Source organism: Nuphar pumila, chromosome 15 (assembly GCF_984573655.1).
Source record: "Nuphar pumila chromosome 15, dmNupPumi1.hap1.1, whole genome shotgun sequence".
NCBI classification, from domain to species: Eukaryota; Viridiplantae; Streptophyta; class Magnoliopsida; order Nymphaeales; family Nymphaeaceae; genus Nuphar; species Nuphar pumila.
The window spans coordinates 8,116,727-8,141,379 of record NC_143263.1 but is presented as its reverse complement, the minus strand read 5'-3'; the positions used below and the strand labels follow the sequence as shown (position 1 = coordinate 8,141,379).

The 24,653-nt window shown below is 38.3% G+C and overlaps 1 protein-coding gene across 1 annotated transcript; it reads right to left on the bottom strand.

Annotated features, from left to right (window-relative positions):
* Positions 1 to 330: 330 nt before the first annotated feature.
* Positions 331 to 21,342, bottom strand: LOC149814365 (protein FAR1-RELATED SEQUENCE 6-like). Its single transcript, XM_089988980.1, has 3 exons — positions 21,242 to 21,342; positions 17,846 to 20,183; positions 331 to 842 (listed from the first exon to the last, which is right to left on the bottom strand). Exon 2 carries the CDS (start codon positions 20,147 to 20,149, stop codon positions 17,894 to 17,896), a length of 2,256 nt encoding a protein of 751 aa, XP_089845106.1. The 5' UTR covers positions 20,150 to 20,183; positions 21,242 to 21,342; the 3' UTR covers positions 331 to 842; positions 17,846 to 17,893.
* Between the last annotated feature and the right edge of the window lie 3,311 nt (positions 21,343 to 24,653).

Here is a 24,653-nt window from a genome sequence, read left to right as displayed (position 1 = left end):
CTCTCTCTCTCTCTCTCTCTCTCTCAAAGGTGATTTTCAAGATCTGTAGATCCAAGTGCAAATTACACAACTGGAGCAAGTTAAGATATTACCAATTTTCTGCAAATATAAGGTGGGCCAGCATGAGTATCATGTTGACACATTCAGACAGGTCCATAGCCGCATACATCTGCAATAAGTCGCACCTAAACAGTGTGGCATCTGAAACTGCAAAATTTTATTCTTAATGTCCAGAAGATACTGGAGATGCACGACAATCAATAGTCTGGACAGGAGTGATCGCCTCGCATAGCTTCTAACAACATGATTGAGATTAGTGGCCATGGTATAAGCCAGAAAAATATGAACTTTCATAAACATCCACATTAATCTACACAAAATATTCCAGGCCTGAGTTTGAGAGTTTCATACATACATACTATCACATGTAAGTCAGGACCCAAAATCGTACATGCCAAAACTTCTATTTTAAAACCTATTCTGTTGTTGAACAACTAGCTGTCCTAAATTAGGGGTCATGTATCTTCAACCTTTGGCTCAACCAACCTCTTGAACCAAACAGGGTCCCTGTTGTACATCATCAGAGGTACGAAATGCAGCCATGAAATGGTTGTGTACTCTATCTAGGATAGGTTTCACTTTAAAGGGTTGCCATTTGCCAAGCACATGAGTTGCAGTGAAAGCTACTTACTTTGGAAACAGATGCACCTCTGTTTTCTTTCTTCTGCAACTAGAAGTGATGGCATCATCCATGATCTCATCGTCTGGATGAAGTCCTTCATGCCCAAGCAAAGATTGCTCAGGTCACCTTCCTGTCAAAAGCACCACCCTAAATATGTTTTCTGCAAATGGAAACCATCATAGTTGTTGCGAGTTTATAGCACTTAACGAAGCATGTATCAATAGCAACACTCATTTCAATTCAACACTTTGAACAGAGCTTCTGTGCAGAATGAGAAAGCAGATGATAACTTGAAATTGTCAACAGTAGACAAGACGTTAGTAGTAAGCAAACTATGTGGTTCCATTAATCCATCCATCCATCAAATATGAATCAAGGCTTAATCATGACTACTACATTGGTCAGAAATAACAAGAATATAAAAGGAACCATAAGATAAAATTACCTGCCTCATATTTCAGATCTAAAACAATGATTCACAATTTTCCCTCATTTTTTATTTCAAAAAAAGAAACTTGACTACATATATAAATGCTGGAGGTGGCCAACCTGGACAGGTATCCCGCATTATAATGCAAAAGTATAATCAGTCTGCTGGGCCCTTAGTATAACGGCAGGTCCTAATCTACATGAGTTGATACAGGAGAGGATCTGAGCCTCGCTATGTATTTTGAGCCCAATTGTTGATCCCCTCCCTTCATGTATGGCAGTGTAACTAGGATAAAATTGAGGGCCCAATGAAGATGTGTTTGCTGCACTCTTTCCAAATCACCAGCCAAAGTTAATAACCACCATCTCCAAACCTTTACCATTTTCAATTCCTAAACAGTTTCCATGTGCCTAGAAAGAGGCCCTTGCAATTGTACAGCTACAATGGAATATCCCCCTCTTTCAGCCATGTGAAAGCATTGAAACAACCAAAGGGTAATGAGCAAAAGACTAGGTTCTTGATGTTAGTTTTGCAACCTGCAGTTCGTTCCACGTTGGAGAGCTGCAAAACAGAGAGAGATAGAGAAAGGGGAGAGAGGTTTGGAAAAAACCGATACCCTGCTGTGTATGGGTCGGCTGCTGTGTATACCTTTATGCTAACATGAGATTACAAACAAAATTAGGGTACTAGAATACCCTTTTTACAATGATCAATATTACATAATGCCATTAATGAAGAAGTGGGTGTCACGGGTCTGGATGTTCAGATCCATGACCCGTAACCAGAGAAAACACTTTTTTTCACCCTCCCTCAAGTTGTGCATGATCTTGAATCATGAACAACTTGCCTTTTAACGTCCAAAATCTGTCTTTAGTCAATCCTTTTGTAAATATATCCGCCACTTGATCTGTAGTTCGAACAAATTCAGGCTCAATCTCTTTCTCTTCTACCTTTTGTCTCACAAAATGCTGGTCTATTTCAATATGTTTGGCACGACTGTGATGAATTGGATTAAAAGACATACTAATGGCACTCTGGTTGTCACACAACAGAAGTGAACGAGATATCGATTCTCCTACTTCTGTCAGTAGATGTCTAACCCAAGTAGCCTCAGCAGTGGCGGCTGCCATTGACCTGTATTCAGCCTCTGTACTGGATCTGGCAACAGCCTTTTGTTTCTTACTACTCCAAGAAACCAAATTCATCCCAACAAATACACAATAGCCAGATACTGATCTGCGTTCATCTGGATCTCCCGCCCAGTCCGCATCAGAATAGATAGTGATCTCTTGTGCACTTTGCCTATTTGTCTTTCGTTTATATATGAGACCATCCCCAACCGTTCCCTTCAGATATCGTAGTATTTTTTTAACTGCTTCCATATGCCCTTCACATGGGGCATGCATAAACTGAGAAACTTGATTCACCGAGTAGACTATATCAGGGCGAGTAAAAGTGAGGTATTGTAACATACCCACTATGCTACGGTACTGTGTGGGATTATCAAATGGATCTCCATCTTGAGAGCTAAGCCTTTGATGAAGAACGCTAGGAGTGCTTAAAGGCTTGCAGTCTTTCATACCCGCTTTATTGAGAACATCAATAGTATACTTATGTTGAGTGAGAGTCATTTCTTCAGAGGAACTGTCGACTTCAACTCCAAGAAAGTACCGTAGTTTGCCAAGGCCCTTCATTTTGAACCTCTAATTCAAGTGATGTTTGACTTCTTCAATGTGGTCATTGGAACTGCCAGTGATGATGATATCATCCACATATATCAACAACAGAGTAATTGTGTCTTGGTTCTTAAATATAAATAGAGAGTGGTCAAGAAGAGATTTCTTAAAACCATATTTGTGTATTTCAAGAGAAAAGCTGTCAAACCAAGATCGAGATGCCTGCTTCAATCCATATATCGCCCTTTTTAGTCTGCAGACATATTTTGTAGGATTACCTTCTGCGTAACCAGTGGGTTGTTCCATGTAAACTTCTTCTCTCAAATCTCCATGAAGAAAGGCATTCTTCACATCAAGTTGGCTAATGGTCCATTGGTGTTCAATAGCTAAAGAAAGTATGACCCGGATTGTCCCCATCCTCACCACTGGACTAAAGGTTTCATCATAGTCATGTCCTTGCTCCTGTGTAAAACCTTTGGCTACAAGTCTCGCCTTGTATCGCTCTATAGTCCCATCTGGTTTATACTTTATTTTGTACACTTATTTCGAACCAACAACATTTTTGTCAGGTGGTCTTGATACGACATCCCACGTACCACATTCATGTAGAGCTTCCATCTCCTCATTCATTGCTTCAATCCATCTTCTGGAATTTGATGCTTGAGAGAACGTTGTGGGTTCATCTTCTTTATTCAAGGCTGTTAGAAAGAGTTGAAAATCTAATGAGAAATTTTCATAACTGACCCACCTTTCAATTGGATGGCGAGGACGTGTGGATCTTCTAGTATCAACAATGTTGGATGTTGAGGATGTGTCCATGTCTGAATCAACTATGGTGGGTGACTCTCTTTCTCGTCGAGTATAGACAAAGCCTCTATATCTTCCTGGATTCAAAGTTGAGTCTGTATTTTCATGATCAATCATCCCATCAGTAGACACAGGTATCTTATCCTTTTGAGTGCAATTTGAGCAAGCATCACTAGCTCCTGCAAGAAGTTCATAATTCAACCAAGGATAGTAAGCATGAACTTCATGTTTTGATTCTGAAGAACTAGTACATTGACAATCAAAATTCAATTCATCGAAGATGACATTTCTTGATATTTTGATGCGCTTGCTCCCCGGATCATAGCACATGTACCCTCTATAGTCATCGGCATAGCCCACAAACCTGCACTCCAAAGCCTTGTCCTGAAACTTATGTCTCCTTGAACTGTCAACATGAACATAGCATAAACAGCCAAACACATGCAAATCATAGTAGTTGGGGTGAATACCAAAAAGAGACAAGGAGACTTGTTTTCCAAAATAGTCATGGGCAATCGATTTATCACATGAACTGCAGAATGAAAAGCCTTTGTCCATAAAGTGATCGGAAGATTACTATCATGCATCATGCTCATCGCACTCTCAACAATATGGCGATGCTTTCTTTCAGCAATCCCATTCTGCTGAGGTGTGTGCGGGCAAGACACATTTTTCCTTATCCCATTACTTTGAAGAAAGTTAGTAAAGTCAATGGAAGAGAATTCACCTCCTCCGTCACATTGGAAACTTAGGATGTTTTCAGAAAATTGGTTTCTGACAAAGGAATGGAAGTTACGGAACAACTTGAAAGTCTCAGATTTATGTTTCATGAAAAATATCCAGGAATAGCGAGAATAACTGTCAACAAATAAAAGATAGTATCTAGTTCCAGACATAGAAGCAACTGGAGCAGGCCCCCAAACATCAGAACAAATAGTCTCAAAAGGTCTTGAAGCTCTTTTATTGATAGAATGAAATGGCAAAACATAACTCTTACATAAGAGACAACTAGAACATTTGTTGTCATTTACATTTATTCCTAAACTTGACTTGGGAATGAGGTTACTTGAAACAAGCTTTTCAATGAAATTATTACTGCAGTGACCTAGACGACTATGCCAAAGGTTTGGCTTATTGATTTCAGAGACACTAAAAACGCAGGTAGGATTTTCAGAAGACAACGATGAGTGGAGCTTCAAGTTTGGGTCTGCAAAGCGAATATGTGCTGAAGGATCTTCTTGAAAAACATACATATTGCCTTACCGTTTTCCTCTAGCGAACGTCTCCTTCGTGCAGAGATCCTTAACAAGAACAGAAGAGGGAGTAAATTCAACTGAGGCTTTGATATCATCAACAAGTTTAGAAACTGAAACAATGTTTTTCTTGATATTAGGGGCATAAAGAACATTTGAAAGATTGATGGAAGATTCGGGCAAGGGTATGATGGAGTTTCCAATATGCGAGACAGAGTGGTGTGATCCATCTCCAGTAACTATACTACTTCTACCAATGTAAGGAACAAGTTTTAGGAGCTTACCTGCATCACCAGTAACATGAGTTGCTGCGCCAGAATCCACATACCAAGTGCCTTGCTCATTTTGTTTCAGATTCAATTCTGCTAAGGCTGACAATAACAACTCTTTTACTTCTCCGTTGGTCCTTGTCTTGTCTGTGCCTCTTTTTGCTTCAGTTTGTGCTGATTTTCCTTTATTTAGGGGATTGAACCAGCAGTTAGCTTTGATATGCCCCCTTTTATTACACAGAAAGCAAGTAGAAATTGGCCTCTGTCTTTGTGGGTTGGTATATGAGTTGGGTGTAGGCAATAATCCACGACTTCCATGACCACTTCTACCTTGTGCTCCTTTTCCCTTGATATCATAGTTTCCTCGTCCTCGTGCATAAGTAACCCCTGTAGCAAGAACTTCTTGTGCCCCAGCATGCATAGATGATTCTTCAGAAAATCCCTTTAGATTCATCTCATATTGTAACAACTTTGCGCGCAGATCTTCAAAATTGGGCAACTCAGGTAAACATAACAGAGAAGTGACAATCATATGATAGTCGTGTCCCAATCCATTGAGGGTTTGTTGTACCAAATCTTTATCAGAAACTGTACTTCCAACAACTGCTAACTGATCCGTGATAACCTTCATTTTGTTCAAATATTCCATGATGGTCATGGAATCCTTTCTTAACATTTGAAATTCTCTTTTAAGAAACATAATCCTGGCCTGAGAAACCTGTGAGTATGTCTAAACAAGTCTGTTCCAAAGTTGCATGATAGTGCAGTCATCTGGAATGGCTACAAGAACCTCTTGTGAGAGTGTTGATGTAATATAAGCAACAAGCGCTTGGTCTCTTTTCATCCAAGCCACAAATTCAGGATTTCTAACATATACGGTAGTAGATTCCCCTTTGTTGTCCCTTTCTTCTTGTGATATGAACTCAGGAGGAACTGGAATAGATCCATCTAGATGTCCAGAAAGATCCTGACTCCTAATGAAAGGTATGATTTGCCTCTTCCAAGTCAAGAAGTTACCATTATTTAATTTTTTAGACACAAGTTGGCTGAGGAAACTTAAAGAAAGAACTGACTGGCTAGGAAGGGAATTCATGTTTCACAGAATGAAGTATGTATTCAGCACAATCTGCTTACACCTGCAGTCCTTTTTTTTTTTGCAGGAACTAATTCAGATTGCTGATATGAAACAGAAATTGAATGTCAATCAGATTTCTGATTTGTATATGAAATGGAATATCGGATATGAAAATCCAAAAAAAATCAATGAGAATACGTATTCCTAATGTATCGGCTTGTTAATGGCTGAATGAGGAATCTGGGCTGAGTCACTCAAGAGACAAAAATAAACAGTGGCTAAACCAAGGTTCGGCCACCACCGAAGTAGGAGAAAAGGGAACTGTAGGGAGAAAAGTAATGAATGAACGAAACATGAACAAAAAAAAATAAATGAGTTGGCTGGGTGAGGAAAGAAGGGGATGAATGAGACATGAATCCAAGGAAAAAAAAACTGAGTTATTTGGGTCAGTCGTGAGTCCCAGAAACCAGAAAAAAAAATCTGAGTTGTCTGGGTCAGTCGTGAACCAAAAAAAAACTGACTGGGTCAGCCGTGATTCCAGAAAGAGGCGAGAAACAGACTGAGACTGACTGGGTCAGTCGTGATTCCAGAAAGAAACAGGAAACAGATGTAGGATGAAAAGAATGAGACTGACTGGGTCAGTCGTGAATCCAAAAAGAAAGGAAAACAAGAACAGACGTACCTTTTTTTTTATTTTCAGACTTTGGAAGAGGAAATATAGGAGAAAAGGATCTTCAGACGTGCCTTTTTTAATCGATCCCAGTTTCAGCTGAAGCGTGGCTCTGATACCATGTTAGTTTTGCAACCTGCAGTTCGTTCCACGTTGGAGAGCTGCAAAACAGAGAGAGATAGAGAAAGGGAGAGAGAGGTTTGGAAAAAACCGATACCCTGCTGTGTATGAGTCGGCTGTTGTGTATACCTTTATGCTAACATGAGATTACAAACAAAATTAGGGTACTAGAATACCCTTTTTACAATGATCAATATTACATAATGCCATTAATGAAGAAGTGGGTGTCACGGGTCTGGATCTTCAGATCCATGACCCGTAACCAGAGAAAACACTTATTTTCACTTGACTCTTTAAGTCACCAAAAACAAAGCATAAGGTGGCTCACAAGAAGGTTTCTTAATGGATAGTGGTTTGTGTCTTTGTGATATACGACAATAGCTGAGGTGAAGCATCATGGATCCAAATAGCCTTTTTAAGGAGGTGAACCAGCAATAGTTCAATATAGTAGTTAACTGGAAAAGATCCATCTTTCATCTTCTTCCAAACAATTTCAACTTCTGGGTTACTAGAAGTTTAAAACAGCCTCTAATCAACTTTTCCTATGCTAAGAAGTTCTTGAAGACTGCATCAAATTGTAATCCACCATGTCATCCTCTGTACACTATTCATTTACTTTTATCAGTTTATGTTGTTGCTGATGGTGCAAGTGGCCATAAATCCATGCAATTCCAAAAGAGATTGTTCCAATCACCACGTAACCCTCAAATATCTAGTGGTTAAAATGTTAAATTTACTTCTTGACCTTTTAACGCCTTTCAAGAAGGCACCCAAATCCTTTCCATAGAACCTCTTCCTCTCACGATGCACTCTCTCCAAGAACAAGGTGCAGTGGAGAATCCATACTTTGTTTTCATAGTTGTCTCTTCCCTGCCATTCACTGCCATCTTGAGATAAAAGCCACTGCTGAATTATCAATTCATGCCTTCTAGTGCCTAGTCCCCTCTTGTTAAAGGGAAGAGTAACCAAGCTCCAATTTTCAAGATGTATACCATTTTCAAGTCCACAGATTTCCTTTTTGAAAGCCCTTCATTTATCCTTGGTGTTGGGCGTGTTGGGCCTAGGCATAAAAGAAGTGCAGATAGGAACATACCTGTTAAAAATGAATATATATATATATATAACTAGATTGTAACTAGGATTAGATTTTTTAGTTTTTTTGCTTTTTAGTTTTGAACTAGTCAACATAGGGAATCATTCTCTATGAGTCTCCTTCTCATTGTGTATAAATATGAGGCAAAGCCCCTCTTCAATGCATGCTTCTTGCATGGTCTTGATCAATAAAATATTATTTTTTATTCCTTGTGTTTGCCACTGTAGTGGGTGTTTGTGTGTGAGTGCATTGTGGCTTGTGAGTGTTCTTTTGGTACTTTGGTGGAATTTTTTGAGTGTCCACCTTATTCTCTTGGTGAATATATTTTGGAGAACCTTGTTTCCTTTCATGGTATCAGAGCTTGGAGATCAAGCTGATTTTTGGTGTTTTGAGAAGCGTGTCACTCAAGATTTTGAAGAGATAAAGTCTCTTTTTGCAAAATTTTGTGCCCTCTTGGTGGAGTGATCGTGTGTTCGCGTTCTTCATTGGAGTGGAGTGCTCGTGTGTTCGCGTTCTTCATTGGAGGTGCTCTCTTGGTGGTGGAGTGCTAGTGATACTTTTTTATTATCTCCTATCTTTTCTTTCTCTTAGCCCTTGTAAGCATGAATGACAATGATAATGTAACCTTAAAACCCATCAAACTCAATGACACAAATTTTGTAACATGGGCTTCAATAATGAAGCATTTGATATGGGAGAAAGGGTTACAAGGATTAGTGGATGGGTCGGATTTGAAACTCAAACTAATCATTACTAAAATAGAAGGAGAAAAGGAGGTAACTCTTATGGAGGCGAAAAAAACAAAAGTTATGGTCACGTATGAGAAAAAATGAAAAGAATGGAAAATGGGGCATGCCAAGATTATGTCTTGGCTCATTAGTAATGTTGATATCAAGAAGTGCTTGAGTCTAGCTAAATTTGAACATGCAAATAAAGCATGGAACTGCCTCAAGAGAATGTATTCGCTTAAAGATATTGCTCATATTTGCAACTTTCAAGACAAAGTACGCACTATGACTCAAGGAGAAAAAATTATTAAAGAATATTTTAGTGAGTTGTCCGACCTTTGGAATGAGTCGGCTCTTCTTGAGCCACAATGGCATTGTTCCGAAGACATAAAACTCCATCAAAGACAAATTGATGGAGACCATTTCTATCAATTCATCAATGGTCTAAGACCGAAGTTTGAGTCTACCAAATCGGCTCTTCTTCATAGAGGGAAAGTTTCCTTTTAACCAGCGTAAACTGGATTTGGGAAGTTCAACTAGCATAAACTGGATTTAGAAAGTTCGACCAACGTAAATTGGATTTAGGAGGTTCGACCAGCGTAAATTGGATTTAGAAAGTTCGACCTGCGTAAACTGAATTTAGGAAGTTCGACCAGTGTAAAACTAGATTTAGGAAGTTCGACCAGCGTAAACTGGATTTAGGAAGTTTGACCAGTGTAAAACTGGAATTAGAAAGTTCGACCAGCGTAAACTGGTTTTAGAAAGTTCGACCAACATAAACTGGATTTAGGAAGTTCGACCAGCGTAAACTGGATTTAGGAAGTTCGGCCAACGTGAACTCAACTATTATGGAGGTGGTCTGGCTAAGAAGATTGTTGGTTGACATGGGCGTTCAGAGTAAAAGAGCATCATGATTGTCCTGTGACAACAAAAGTTCAATCTATATTGCCAGCAATCGGACCTTCCACGAACGAACCAAACACATTAAGATGGACTGTCACTATTGATCTTTCTTACGTTACTTCAGAATATTCACTGACAGATCTCTTCACCAAACCTCTCGTTGCTCCTAGATTCCACTTTCACTTGGATAAACTTTCGGTTATCCAACCGTAAGTTTGAGGGGGAGTGTTAAAATATATATATATATATATATATATATATATTTATTTATTTATTTATTTATATTTTTTATATGTATACATTTACATACATATATATATGTATATAGTTATATGTAATATAACTAGATTGTAACTAGGATTAGATTTTTTAGTTTTGAACTAGTCAACATTAGTTGACTAGTCAACATAGGGAGTCGTTGGGCTCCCAACGACTCTATTTAGAGTCGTTGGAACTCCAACGACTTTCTATGAGTCTCCTTCTCATTGTGTATAAATATGGGGCAACAAAGCCACTTTGTGTTTGCCCCTTTAGTGGGTGTTTGTGTGTGAACCCATTTTGTAGCTTGTGAGTATTCTTTTGGTACTTTGGTGGAACTCTTTGAGTGTCCACCTTGTTCTCTTGGTGAATATATTTTGGATAACCTTGCTTCCTTTCAATACCAATCAACTACAACAGATTACCTCATTCAGTTTGATCATAAACTTCCTGGAAATGTGTTGTCTTCTTTAAGAGGATCTAAAGCTAAATTCCCGGTAATCAACTCAATCAGATATGCAGAAATTCATGGAATAAAATATTTAGAGCCTTCTCTTCATTGCCTTTTAATCATTTTACCATTGCAGAATTTTCGCGTCCTTTACCAGAGCTTATTGTTTTCTATTCCTATATCCTTGTAATGAGATATTGCGGAAATATAAAGAGTGCATACAAGCACTTACAACAATGAAAAAGAGACAATATCACAAGTCCACAAAGGGACAATACAAGCACAAGCCTTAAAGAAGGCAACAATATAAAAAGCCTCTTATTGAGAAGAGAGAGAGCTCTCAAGAATGAAATACATACAAGGGGATCACCCCTATTTATACAAAAGGGAGAGGAGAGAAGGGGAGGCAAAATGCCTCAAAAGGAGAGCCCAAAAGGGGGCTCCCATGGAGTCGTTGGGAGCCCCCAACGGTCACATCTGTGACCGTTGGGGGCTCCAACGACTCTATGGTTGGAGCCCCTTTTAGTCCTCAAAAAATACAAAAAAGAATTCTAAAAAGTAAAAAAAGAAAATTACATTTTATGAAATTCGAAAATAGTTGTTTTCTAAAACAACTATGTGAAATTACAAAAATACCCCTATCGGGTATTGATGTAATATACAGTATATATATATATATATATATATATATATATATATATATATATATATATATATATATATATATATATATATATATTAGATACATTTTAACACCCTCCCTCAAACTTTACGGGAAAATGACGGAAAGTTTGCCAAGAAGAAACATGAAGCGAGGAGCCGGAAGAGCTTTAGTGAAGAAGTCCGCCAATTGATATTCTGAAGTGACATAGGGAAGAGCAATAGTTCCTCGCAAGAATTCGTCACGAACATAGTGGCAATCCATTTCAATATGTTTTGTACGCTCATGAAAAGTATGATTGCTCGCAATATAGATGGCACTCTTGTTGTCGCAACATAGCTTTGAGGCTTCGGTAATATCAACTCCCATGTCTTTAAGCAAACTGCGAAGCCATACAAGTTCCATTGTCGTGGTTGCCATAGCCCGGTACTCAGCTTCAGTGGATGATAGTGAAACTTTCTGCTGCTTCTTGCATCGCCAGGCAATCAAAGAGTCCCCTAAAAAGACACAAAAACCAGTAGTTGAGACTCGATCATTGGGATTACCTCCCCAATCTACATCAGTATAAACAAGAAGATTCAAAGAAGAAGAGGATAGAAATAGCCCTTTATTGATGGTATTCCGAATGTAGCGGATGATTCGGAGAACGGCACTCATATGCACAGTTGTAGGAGCATGCTGAAATTGACTAACATAGTGAACCGCATGAGTGATATCTGGTCTGGTGATGGTTAAATAGGTAAGAGACCCAATGAGTTGTCTGTAAGGTGTGGGATCTTTCAGAAGAACCCCATCCTCCAACCACAATTTGGCATTAATAACCTCGAGAGTCTCTACTTTCTTATCATCAGAAATCCCAGACTTAGAACATATATCCGCAGCAAGCTTCATCTGTGACAAAATATATCCTCTAGGAGAATATGCAACTTCAATTCCAAGAAAATATCTGAGAAATCCTAAGTCAGACATATCAAAATTATTTTTTAACATATTTTTAACATCAATAATACTATTTTGATCATTCCCAGTGATAATCATATCATCAACATAAAGCAACAAAATTACGATACTAGAACCTGCATGTTTAACAAAAAGAGCAGTGTCAGTATAACAAGAGTGAAATCCTAACTTTATCATGATATCACTGAAACGATCATACCAAGCCTTAGGTGCTTGTTTAAGGCCATACAATGCCTTCAAAAGCCTAAGAGTTTGACCTTGCTTAATATTTATTCCGGGTGGCGGGTCCATATAAACTTCTTCACTTAAACTTCCATTTAAAAAGGCATTTTTTACGTCAAGTTGATAAATAGGCCATTTTTTGGTTGATGCAACAGCTATTAAGGTCCTGACACTAGTCATTCGAGCTACGGGAGCGAATGTTTCTTCGTAATCAATGCCATATTCTTGGGAGTATCCCTTAGCAACTAATCTAGCTTTATATCTTTCTAAAGAGCCATCGCTTTTGGTTTTAACTTTGAAGACCCAGCGACAACCAATAGGTTTTTTGTGTGAGGGTAGAGTAACTATTTCCCAAGTATTGGCCTTTTTTAATGCATTAAGTTCAACTTGCATTGCTTCAACCCAATGAGGTATCGATTTAGCTTGATTATAGTGTGTTGGTTCAAAATAAGAATGTAGGGTTATCAAACATGCCCGATAGTTGGGAGTTAAGGAATCATAGGATACAAACCTATTTGGGGGTATTGATATTCTAGAAGAATGCCTAACTTGTGGTTCCTCAGTGGATTCCGAAATGTGAGAGTATTTTTCGAGGGCACTAATAGGATTTTCTTGATTTCTTCTTGAGTAAACATTTATATTGGTATCACTATCATGAACATTTATATTCAAATCACTATCATTTGAGGGAGTTATGTCAAGAGGGGATACCTCATGAGAATGATCAATGTTTTCAAGAAAATCTTCTTGTATGTCATCAATAAGATCATATAAGAATATATAGTCAATTTCATTTGTTTCTTCTAGTTTATCAAAACCGTTTTCTTCTTCTAGAAATGTTACATCTTTTGAAATATATAGTTTATCATTCTTAAAATCATAACATCTATACCCTTTTTTATTTTCACCATATCCTAAAAAAACACATTCAATTGCTTTTGGAGATAACTTATCCCTTTTATGTAATAGAATAAAACATTTGCAACCAAAAATACGAAGACGATTGAAATCGGGTGAAAATTTAAAGAGTTTTTCATATGGAGAAACATTTTTTAACTTAGAAGAGGGCATTCTATTGATTAGATAGGTTGAGGTTAGAACGGCTTCGGCCCAAAACTTCTTTGGAATATTTCTAGAAATAAGTAATGTTCTAGCGGTTTCTATAATGTGCCTATGTTTCCTTTCCGCTAGGCCATTTTGTTGGGGAGTCCTAGGACATGACTTTTGATGGCAAATGCCATTTTGGGTTAAATAGTTTTGGAATTCATGAGATAAGTACTCGCCACCGGAATCGGATCTTAACATGGATATGTTACTTTGAAATTGATTTTGAACTTTTTTATGAAAATCTTTAAAGAAAGCAAATACTTCCGATTTATGACTAAGAAAATAAATCCAAACATACCGAGTAAAGTCATCAATAAACGTAACATAATATGAATAACCCCCTTTAGACATAACCGGAGAGGGCCCCCACACATCCGAATGCACCAATTCAAAAGGCCTTGATGAAAGAAAAGTTCTAGTTGGAAATGGAGTAGACTTCATTTTTCCAAAAATGCAATCTTTGCAATTAATTTCTTTTTTCTTACAAAATTTGTTTCCAAAAGGAAAGAGATACATTTTAGAATAACTTGGATGACCAAGTCTTTTATGCCAAGTTTCCATGCTTTTCTCTTGGACATAAGAACAAAAAAAGTTTGTAGGGAGATTAAGATGGTCCATATAATAGAGGTCTCCCTTTCTATGGCCTTGCCCAATCCGCTTCCCGGACCGGAGATCCTGTACAAAGCAACCATTAGATGAGAAAGATATTTCACATCCATGGTCGGCAATTTGAGAAACCGAAAATAGGTTTAAATTTAGTTTGGGAACAACTCTTACTTTTGGAACACAAAAATTTTGTGAATCTTTAAAAGAGCCAATACTTGAAATTTTTAAAAAGGTTTCATCGGCCGTAGAAACACAAGAGTCCTTTGAATTGTTGTAAACATCAACAAGTGCATTTTCATGAGGGGTCATATGAAAGGAAGCTCCGGAGTCAAGGATCCAAGAATACGTACCGGGTGAAGATGATGAAGCAATAGCCGCACCCGATGTGGAGGAAGAAACCTTTAGCATTTGTTGGAGAGCCATAGATATTTGTCCAAGAGTTTCTTTGATGTCATTGTTCTTGCCTTCATCTTCTTTGGTGGTGGTTTCCTCAAGAGAAGCCACTTTAGGCTTGAAAGTTCCAATAAGCTTTGGACAAGTGGGTTTAATGTGACCCGGCTCATTACAATAATGGCAAACAATCATTTTTCTTCCTCCATTGTAGTTTCCTTGTTTCCCAAAATGAGGAGGCTTATAGGTTCTAACATTATTACCCGGTTTTGATACGGCAAGGACTTCATCGACATGCTTACTCATGCCAAGCCTTGTCTCCTCTTGAGTGATTTCGGCAATAGCATCCTCAATGGGAGGAAAAATAGATCTATGGAGAAGTGAAGATCTCACTTGCTCAAATTCGGGACGTAGCCCAAAAAGAAATTGGAACAATCGCTCTTGTTCCATTTGTTTTTGCCTTAAATTAATATCTTCCATAGAAACCCATTTTGGCTCCAAGAGAGCCAATTCATCCCATAGTGGGTTTAAAGCACTATAATAGTCTTGAATGCTAGAATCACCTTGCTTGGTGGTTCTAATCTTTTCTTGCAAGATCCTTTTGGGTATACATACCCTTCATAAAGGACCAAGCCTCATTGGCTCTACGAAATTTAGCTATATTAGCACATACCTTAAGCTCCACATTGTTCATAAACCACGCAAGGATTTTTGCGTGATTGCTTTCCCAATCTTCAACTTCCTTTTGATGACTTTCAATGGCCTTGAGGCGAGCATCTCCTTCAAGAGCCTTTTCTTGACCTTCTTCCATCTTTGTGAGCATAAGCTTAGGTTCCGGAACGGTACCCATGACAAAACCCCAAAGCTTCTTTCCTTTGAGATTATTTTCCATTGCCGATGCCCACATCATATAATTCTTTCCATTGAGCTTGAAAGATAGGTCAATCTTTGTCTCCATGATGATGCCAAGAAGTGAGAAGATATCCACTAAATATGAAATACACGAACCACACTTTTCCTTCAAGAATCGAGTGGCTCTGATACCATGTAATGAGATATTGCGGAAATATAAAGAGTGCATACAAGCACTTACAACAATGAAAAAGAGACAATATCACAAGTCCACAAAGGGACAATACAAGCACAAGCCTTAAAGAAGGCAACAATATAAAAAGTCTCTTATTGAGAAGAGAGAGAGCTCTCAAGAATGAAATACATACAAGGGGATCACCCCTATTTATACAAAAGGGAGAGGAGAGAAGGGGAGGCAAAATGCCTCAAAAGGAGAGCCCAAAAGGGGGCTCCCATGGAGTCGTTGGGAGCCCCCAACGGTCACATTTGTGACCGTTGGGGGCTTCAACGACTCTATGGTTGGAGCCCCTTTTGTGATATAAAAAATACAAAAATTAAATGAAAAAAAGAAAAAAGAAAAAATACATTTTAACAAAATCTGAAAATAGTTGTTTTCTAAAACAACTAGTGAAATTACAAAAATACCCCCATCGGGTATTGATGTAATATACAGAATATATATATATATATATATATATATAAGATACATTTTAACAATCCTTTATCAAGGTTCACATCCAAACACAACCCTGTCTTGAGGGCAAGACAAGGGAAAAGTGCGGAAGATTTGCAGGTGTGTTGCCTTGCCACTGCCAGTTAAACACATGTAAACCAACAATAATTTCACAAGGCATGCATGACAAATTAATATTCAAATGTCTCTATGCAAACAAAACAGAACAAAGGAAAAAGTCATATTCACATCAAATAATTGAGATTCAAAAGTTTTGCTTCCACTGCTGTCTATCCATTTTGTCATGTCCCTGGTTCCCTTATTAACAGAAGCATCACTTTTATGACATATTCCTTCACAGAATCAAACATGCAAAAGAACACAGCAGATAAATTGGACAAAGGTTCGCATATGCTCCTTTGTGGACAGATTCAACTCTTAGTAAGGTCAAGATCTATACTTTTCATATTAAAGCATTTTGTGCTTTCAGCACATCATGTATCAAGATCTCTATGTTGCACATTAAAGCATTTTCTGCTTACAGCACTTCATGTATCTGCATATTTCATTTCATCTTTGCCATCCACTGAAAATTACAAGCATATGCTTGCTGCAAACAAGAAGCACATGGAAGGAAATTTTTCCTTTTATATGAATCAGCTCATAAATGTTAGATTCAAATTAAGCATCAAAATCAGGTATTGAAGGAGAGATAAATATATTCAGCAAAACTTATAAAAGAACAGACCATACTCCATGCCGGCAAAAAGAATTCCTTTAAAACACCCACTTAATATTGGCTTCCCTTTGTCCACTAACAAAGACTACCAATGTTTTCTGTATCAATGAATTCTCCCAGATCTTACAAAATAATGTGGCTGCCAGCAGTCCCAAAATGGATTGGGTTGGGTTTGAAGTTTGAACACAATGCTGATCTACTAATAAAAGCTGTATTAGGGTTCAGACTCTGATCAACCCTATCATATGGAGGACTGTCTATGCCAAAAAACCAAGTGAATATCATAAATCCACACCAAACCCATAATCTCATATTCAATTTATAATAATGCGCTAAAAGTCAGACTGATCAAACTGATCATATTGATATGAGATCAATAATAGATTATGCATATACTTAATTGCCAGCTCATAACAAAATATAGTGGCACAGACACTTTGCTAATATCCTCTTCCCATCAATTCAGGTTTGGATGTCTGCCCATGCATTAGATTTCCCACCCAGCTGGGCTAGTCAGTTTGGATCTTCCCAGGGAACTGAATCTGAATTCCAAGACCAAGTCTTGCTAGTGTCACTCAAAGCCAGTCAGCATCTAATTAAGATCAATGCTTCTGTTTCCAGCATCTAGGTTATCAACCAGGAACCCGACCCAAGTCCAACCATCAACACTTCTATATATGACAATGGCAATCACTACAAAGGCACAGTTAACACTCTTGAGATATAAATAGCAGACATATGCCACAGCCACACACAATCAAGACAAAATGCAGGTGCTTCACCCCTTGAATATGATCTTATCAAGATCCACTTCATCAATTGCCTATTAGCCAAGTTCAATGCCTTGAAGTTACAAACCAAATATAAACAATTATTCCCTAAGGATGCAGAGAAAATTTTGACTTGTAATGAAATGAAAAAAGTTTGAGTATCATTTACCTGGTTCTGGCAGAAAAATCCTTCATGGTGTGCGTAACCACACAATAAAAGAGCTTCATTGATATGCAATCAAGATCCATGTTTGAGAAAGCAAGATTTATTTCTAAAATTATTTCAAGAATAGCAGCACCATTGAAGGTAAAAACTCAACAAAGAATTGACAGCCGATGTCATAATAGTCACATTGCTTTAGAGAATATTCAATATTGACTGAATGTAGTGGTTAGGACAACTATTGTAAGTAATAATTACGTAGTAATATAAAACTGCCAAGAGCTTACCACCCTGCAAAATTTTCTTTTTTGACCAGGTCTCCAATATTTACAGCGTCAACGCTTCTTATTGGTTACACCTAGCTCTCCACCAGATTTATGCCGTCCTCCTTTCACATGACCTTGTTTCCATGCCTTCGAAGGATCTCGTAAAACATATGCATTCATTACTGGGGTTGTATTACCTCCAAAGTTCTTGCTGTGTTTGCTTTTATTGGCAGCATCAGCACCATTGTTGTGTGTTTTACCACCTTTTGTGTAAGAATTACCTGCATCTTCACCCACGGCGAGAATCTTATCCATAAGCTCTGTCATTCCTTTAACTGCAACCTCATATCTATCTGCAGATAATGAACCCTCTTCCACAAGATGAACAAACCGCTGGTATAAATCATCATATCCTTGAAGTGCATCCGTTGGCATCACACTATTAGAGCGAGTATGCAAGGCATGAATGCGCTTGAAATCCTTTCTCCAACGTGTGATAATGTAACGATCTGGGATCTCATTCACACCTATATGGTTAAGAACATATAACACATGCCTGCAGAGGATACCTTTATATTGGAATAAGCGGCAAATGCATTGGAACTCAATTTCAGCCTCGTTTGAGATGACTTCGTAATCCTTGACACCAACCATGTTGCCATGCTTGTCAAAAATACGTTCTTTGAGTGTATATATTGCAATTTGAGCAGCAGTCCTAGTTTGGTCAATATTGTAGCAGTTGAAAGTGCCATATATCTCCTCCTGGAATTGTGTAAATATTCCTCCTGTGTACACTTTCGCAAGTTGGCTTTCACAATAAAGGCGAGTCTTCATAATTGGTATTGTGTCATATGATTCGAAATCAGCCTGAGCCTCTCTCTCATAACTACTCTTAAGAGAAACCTCGGATTTTTCAATGAACTCCTTCAAAGTTGTCTTCTGTTGCACATAACCATCAAAAAATGTATTGACACTTTCACCACGTTGGATAATGGACATTCCTGCATAGAATGTGTCCTTTACAAAAACTGGCACCCACTGATGGCGAACTTCATACAATGAATTGAGCCACTCATTATGTTCAAGTTGGAAATCTTCAATCAATTTTCTCCAAGAACTTTCAAATTCATCAACCCTCACACTATCATAAACTGCATTCTTTAAAGCTTTCTTGATTGCCTTATAATCAGTTAATCCTTCCAATTTTGATGGAACTTTTTTCAAGATATGCCACAAACATAGGCGATGGTGTGCTGCAGGAAAGACTTCATGAACTGCTACTTGTATAGATGGACAATGGTCAGTAATAATAGCATTTGGAGAACGTCCTGACATGCAATTCAACCATGATTTAAACAGACAAATATATGATTCTATTGTCTCATCTGCAAGTAAGCCACATCCTAGCAACACAGATTGTCCATGGTGGTTTGTTCCAACAAATGAAACTAAAGGCATTTCATAACCATCTATCAAGTATGTTGTGTCAAAAGTAATTACGTCTCCAAAATACTCATACGCTGCCCTGGACCTAACATCGGCCCAAAACACATTCCTCAAACGTCCTTCACTATCAAAGTCCATTAAGTAGTAGAAGCCTTTGTTCGTGGACTGCATGTGCTTAAAGAACCATTGGATTGCCATCGCATCACCTTCTTTAAGTTTTAAATGTTTTCTATCTTGCTCCTGGCCAAAAGATAAATGTGCAGGACCTTCTGCATCTATGGTTGATGTATCAAAGGAGTGATTCACTTTATTTCCTGTGCCATAGTTCAATTTAGCTTCCTTCTTACCTCCAGACTCCAAGCGTTTATGTGATCTATAGAACCGTGCCATATGTGGAGAACATACATGGTTGTGTGGAAGGTGGAGATCGGTCACCACCCACTTCCTTGAAGAATTTTGCTTAACAACTCGCATTCTTGCCATACATCCAATCCTTGTTATTGGTTTTGAAAAGGTGGTTATTTTTCTTGTTGGTTTAAAACCTTCTTTGTTGCAGCATATAACCACACGATTAGTGTCATTAGTGACCTTCGAACGGCTTGTGCATTTTATTCTAGTGCCAAATCCAACATGCCTAGCATAGATATTGTAGAATTGTTCTGCTTCTTTGTAACTATCAAAAGTCATTCCAAGAGCTGGTTCAAGAAATGGTGCTTGATTCATATCCCCACCGACCGAAATAAGGTCCTTGTAGATAGGCTCAATGGTTGTACCATCTTGGGCTGCTTCAATAGTACCAGGGTCCACGCTAGGGGGCAACGTACTGGAAGTGTTTTGCTCCCCTTCAACAACGACGGTGCCCATGTTGTTAGATTCCATGATAAGAGTGTTTCTTGTTACGTTTGAAGCAAGCCTGCAAATTCAAAGGAAACATGATTAACAACAGCATATGCTTTGAATTGCAAGCATGCATGATTCAGTAACACGGTATCCCCCCGGAAGCACCTCAAATTCAAATAATGAGAAAGAAAATTTGAAGACAAACAAAATTGCCTACTTTGTTTCAGGGAGAGGAAAGGAAAAGAACATGCATACTTGGAGAAGGGGCAGTGAGAAAACAACCAACTCAAACAAAACAAGAACTGGAGTGTTCATTCCAGAAAATTGGGAATTGTTGGGTGATACAACTCAGTTTTCTTGATGAGTGGGTGCAGAGTCAGACAGAAAAATCTACCAATCATTAAGGGGGGAGGAGAAGAGTTAATTCTTGGCCGGAAAAACTTTCAACGAAGTATCAGATTCCTAACAAAATAACCAAACAGAAACGCAACCAAAGCCAATGGTTGCGAGGTACTCCATTCTCGTTGCTGTATTGTGTCCCATTTATGCTATTTTCTTTTAAAATATGCCAGAATTTAGCAGCTTAGCAGTGTGACATAGGTTGAAGACCCACAATGGGAGCTCACCTACCATTTGAAGATTATAAAAACCCTAAAAGATAGTGAGCAATATAGTAAACTCTCGGTAGGTCGAAACTCCCCACGAAACCGAAGAAATACTGTGCACAATGAAAACCCTAAAATCAACTAGACATCTAAAATACAATGGTGATTCGAAAACCCCCCAAAAAAATCGAAAAACCCCACTTTGAACTCAGATGTCCCAGAACTTAAAAAAAAATCAACGGAGCACTCACCAAAATAGGATCTGAAGAGAAAACCACGAGGAAACAAACAGAAACGATCCGAAATTCCATTCCCCATGAAAAGAATCGATAAAAAACGATGTATTTTGAAAAACAGTGAAACCCAAATGAACTTCACAGACGATTTTGCAAAAATGATTCAGAAAACCACCAAGACAACTTGAAAAAAAAAATATTAAAATCCAAAACCCCCCAAACTCGATCTTTGAAAGAGTCCCTCAAACAAAAACTACGAGAAAAGAAGAAGAAATGCGTCAGGATCTTACCGAAACAAAGGAAATTTGCAGATCCCGATATACCGAGACGGCTGCTTGCTAGAGAGAGAGAGAGAGGATGCCCTAGATTTGGTGGTGGTGAGGTCAGAGGTGACAACAAGAAAAACACAAGATCAAGCCATCGATTTGAATGCTGCCACAACTACAAAGTCAAGGGACCCTTGAAAATTTACGGAAAAGGTTAGGGTATATTTTGAAAAAGTCAATCAGAATTATAAACGTGGCATGCGTATTGTGAAGAAAGTCAGGAAGAAGTACATTTTGCATGTGGCAATAATTTAGTGGTGGCTTAACCGCCGGACGCACTCGGTCAGAGAAATCGTTTCTTTTCGACTAGCCGTTTGCCGGTGCCATGGCGTCGTCTGATTTTGAATGCACCTAAAGAACAAGCACTTCAGGAAGAAGATGGAGATACAACAACAACAACTACGCCTTCATCCCAAAACAATTGGGGTCAGCGATATGAACCAAAAAAGAAATTCATTTAGGGTCTTCCACATGAATCCTTTTCCTCCAATCATTTCTATCCAATGCCATGTCCTCGGTGAGGTTCAAAGCATTCATATCCTTTCCTATCATTTTCATCCAAGTCTTCCTAGGCCTACCCCGACCTCTTTTAACTAATATATTTTCTCATTTCTCCAACCTTCTAACTGAAGCATCATTAGGCCTTCGCCGAATATGTCCAAACCACCGTAAACGATTCTCTCGCATCTTATTTTCAATGGGTGCAACACCTACCTTCTTACGTATCTCCTCGTTCCGAATCTTATCTTTTATAGTATTTCCACACATCCATCTAAGCATCCGCATCTCAGCTACACTCATTTTTTGAATATGATGTCTCTTGGCAGCCCAACATTCCGTACCATATAGTAAAGCGGGTCTAATAGTCGTCCTATAAAACTTTCCTTTCAATCGCAATGGCATTCTACGATCGCACAGCACTCCAGTTGCACTTTTCCATTTCATCCACCCAACCTTTATCCTATGATTTACATCTCCATCAATTTCTCCATACTTTTGAATGATGGATCCCAAATATTTGAAATAATCATTCACCGGTATTTCTTGCTCACCAAGATTCACTACACTCCCATCACTACTTCGTTGCTTACTAAACCGACATTCCATATATTCAGTCTTACTCTTACTCAACTTAAAACCTCTAGCTTCCAATGTCTGTCTCCATAATTCTAACTTAGCATTAACCCTAGCTCTAGACTCATCAATCAAAACAATATCATCAGCAAACAACATACACCACGGTACATTTTCTTGAATTGATCTCGTAAGCTCATCCATCACTATCGCAAATAGGAAAGGGCTTAAAGCAGATCCTTGATGTAACCCAACCGTTATTGGAAAATTGGTTGTCACCCCTCCACAAGTGCGGACATTGGTTACTACTCCTTCGTACATATCTTTAATTATACTAATGTACTTGAGAGAAACACCTTTCTTCATCATTGTCCACCAGAGAACATCCCTAGGTACTCTATTGTATGCCTTCTCCAAATCAATAAAAACCATATGCAAATCTTTGTTCCTCTCTCTAAATCTCTCAATAAGTTGTCTAAGAAGATGTATAGCTTCCATAGTTGATCTTCCAGGCATAAAACCAAATTGATTCTCCGATATCATGACAACCTTCCTCAACCTAGACTCAATCACCATCTCCCAAAGTTTCATAGTATGACTCATGAGTTTTATACCACGATAGTTTGTGCAATCTTGTATATCACCCTTATTCTTATATAAAGGCACCAAAGTACTCTTCCTCCACTCATTAGGCATCTTATTTGTTCGCCAAATCAAGTTAAAAAGATTTGTCAACCATTCTAAACCTTTCTCTCCCAAGCATTTCCAAGCCTAGATAGGTATACCATCTGGGCCAACTGCCCTTCTTGATTTCATTTTCTTCAAAGCCTCTGCAATTTCTTTCTTTTGAATCTTGCGCATGAAGTCACGATTAATCTCATGAAAAGGAATGGAGAAGTCTCCAAGATCTTGAGCATGACTATCATTAAATAGCTTATCAAAATAATCTTTCCATCTCTCCTTAATCTCCTCATCTTTGACTAAAACCCTTTGTGTTTCATCTTTGATACATCTAACCATACCCAAATCCTTCGATTTCCTATCTCTCATCTTTGCAAGCCTATAAATATCCTTCTCGCCTTCTTTGGTATCCAACTTGTCATAAACCTCCTTATATACCTTAGCCCTCGCGTTTCGAACTACTTTTTTAGCTTCCTTCTTTGCTATCATATACTTCTCCAAATTCTCATTATCCCGACTCTTACTTAGATTTCTATAACACTCTCTTTTAACCTTAATAGCTAATTTGACATCCTCGTTCCACCATGATGTATCCTTACCTAGTGGTGCACCGCCTTTAGACTCACCCAATACCTCCTTAGCCACTTTTCTCATGCCACCCGCTATCTTATTCCACATTGATTCTGAATCCTCCTCGAGACACCAATCAGCTTCCTTAACTACCTGCTCTACAAACATTCTTTGTTTAGCTCCTTTCAGTGCCCACCACTTAATTCTAGGATCTATCCTATGTCTATCCCTTTTGCGGCATTGTCTAATTCTAAGATCTAAAATTAAGACTCTATGTTGTGCAACTACACTTTCTCCCGGTATAACCTTACAATCAATGCAACAACCCCTATCTCTCTTTCTAAGTAGGAAAAAATCTATCTGACTCGTATTAACCCCACTTTTAAATGTTACTAGGTGAGACTCCATCTTCCTAAACCAAGTGTTTGCTAAGATCATATCATAGGACAAACAAAAATCTAAAATCCTTTCTCCACTTTTATTTCTTTCTCCTATACCATAGCCTCCATGGATACTCTCAAATCCATCCCTACTAATGCCTACATGTCTATTATGGTCACCGCCGATGAAAAGCTTTTCTCCATAAGATATCCCTTGTACTACTCCATCTAAATCTTCCCAAAATTGATGCTTAATGGAATCATCTAAACCTACTTGAGGTGCATAAACACTAATAATATTAATAATATCTGTACCTAACACTAATTTAATAAGTAAAATTCTATCACCCTTCCTACGGACCTCAACTACATTATCTATAAACTGACGACTCATAACAATCCCTACGCCATTCCTATTTCTATTTATTCATGTATACCAAATCTTATATCCCCAAGGTTCTATCACTTTAGCTTTCTCACATACCCATTTGGTCTCTTGAAGACATAAAATATCAATCTTTCTCCTACACATACCATCTACTAACTCTACCAACTTACCAGTTAAAGACCCTATGTTCCAAGTGGCTAACCTAATTTTATGGTCTTGGACTAACTTCTTTACCTCCACCCGTCCAACAAAGTGAGGGAACCCTTGCCTATTTGACACCACA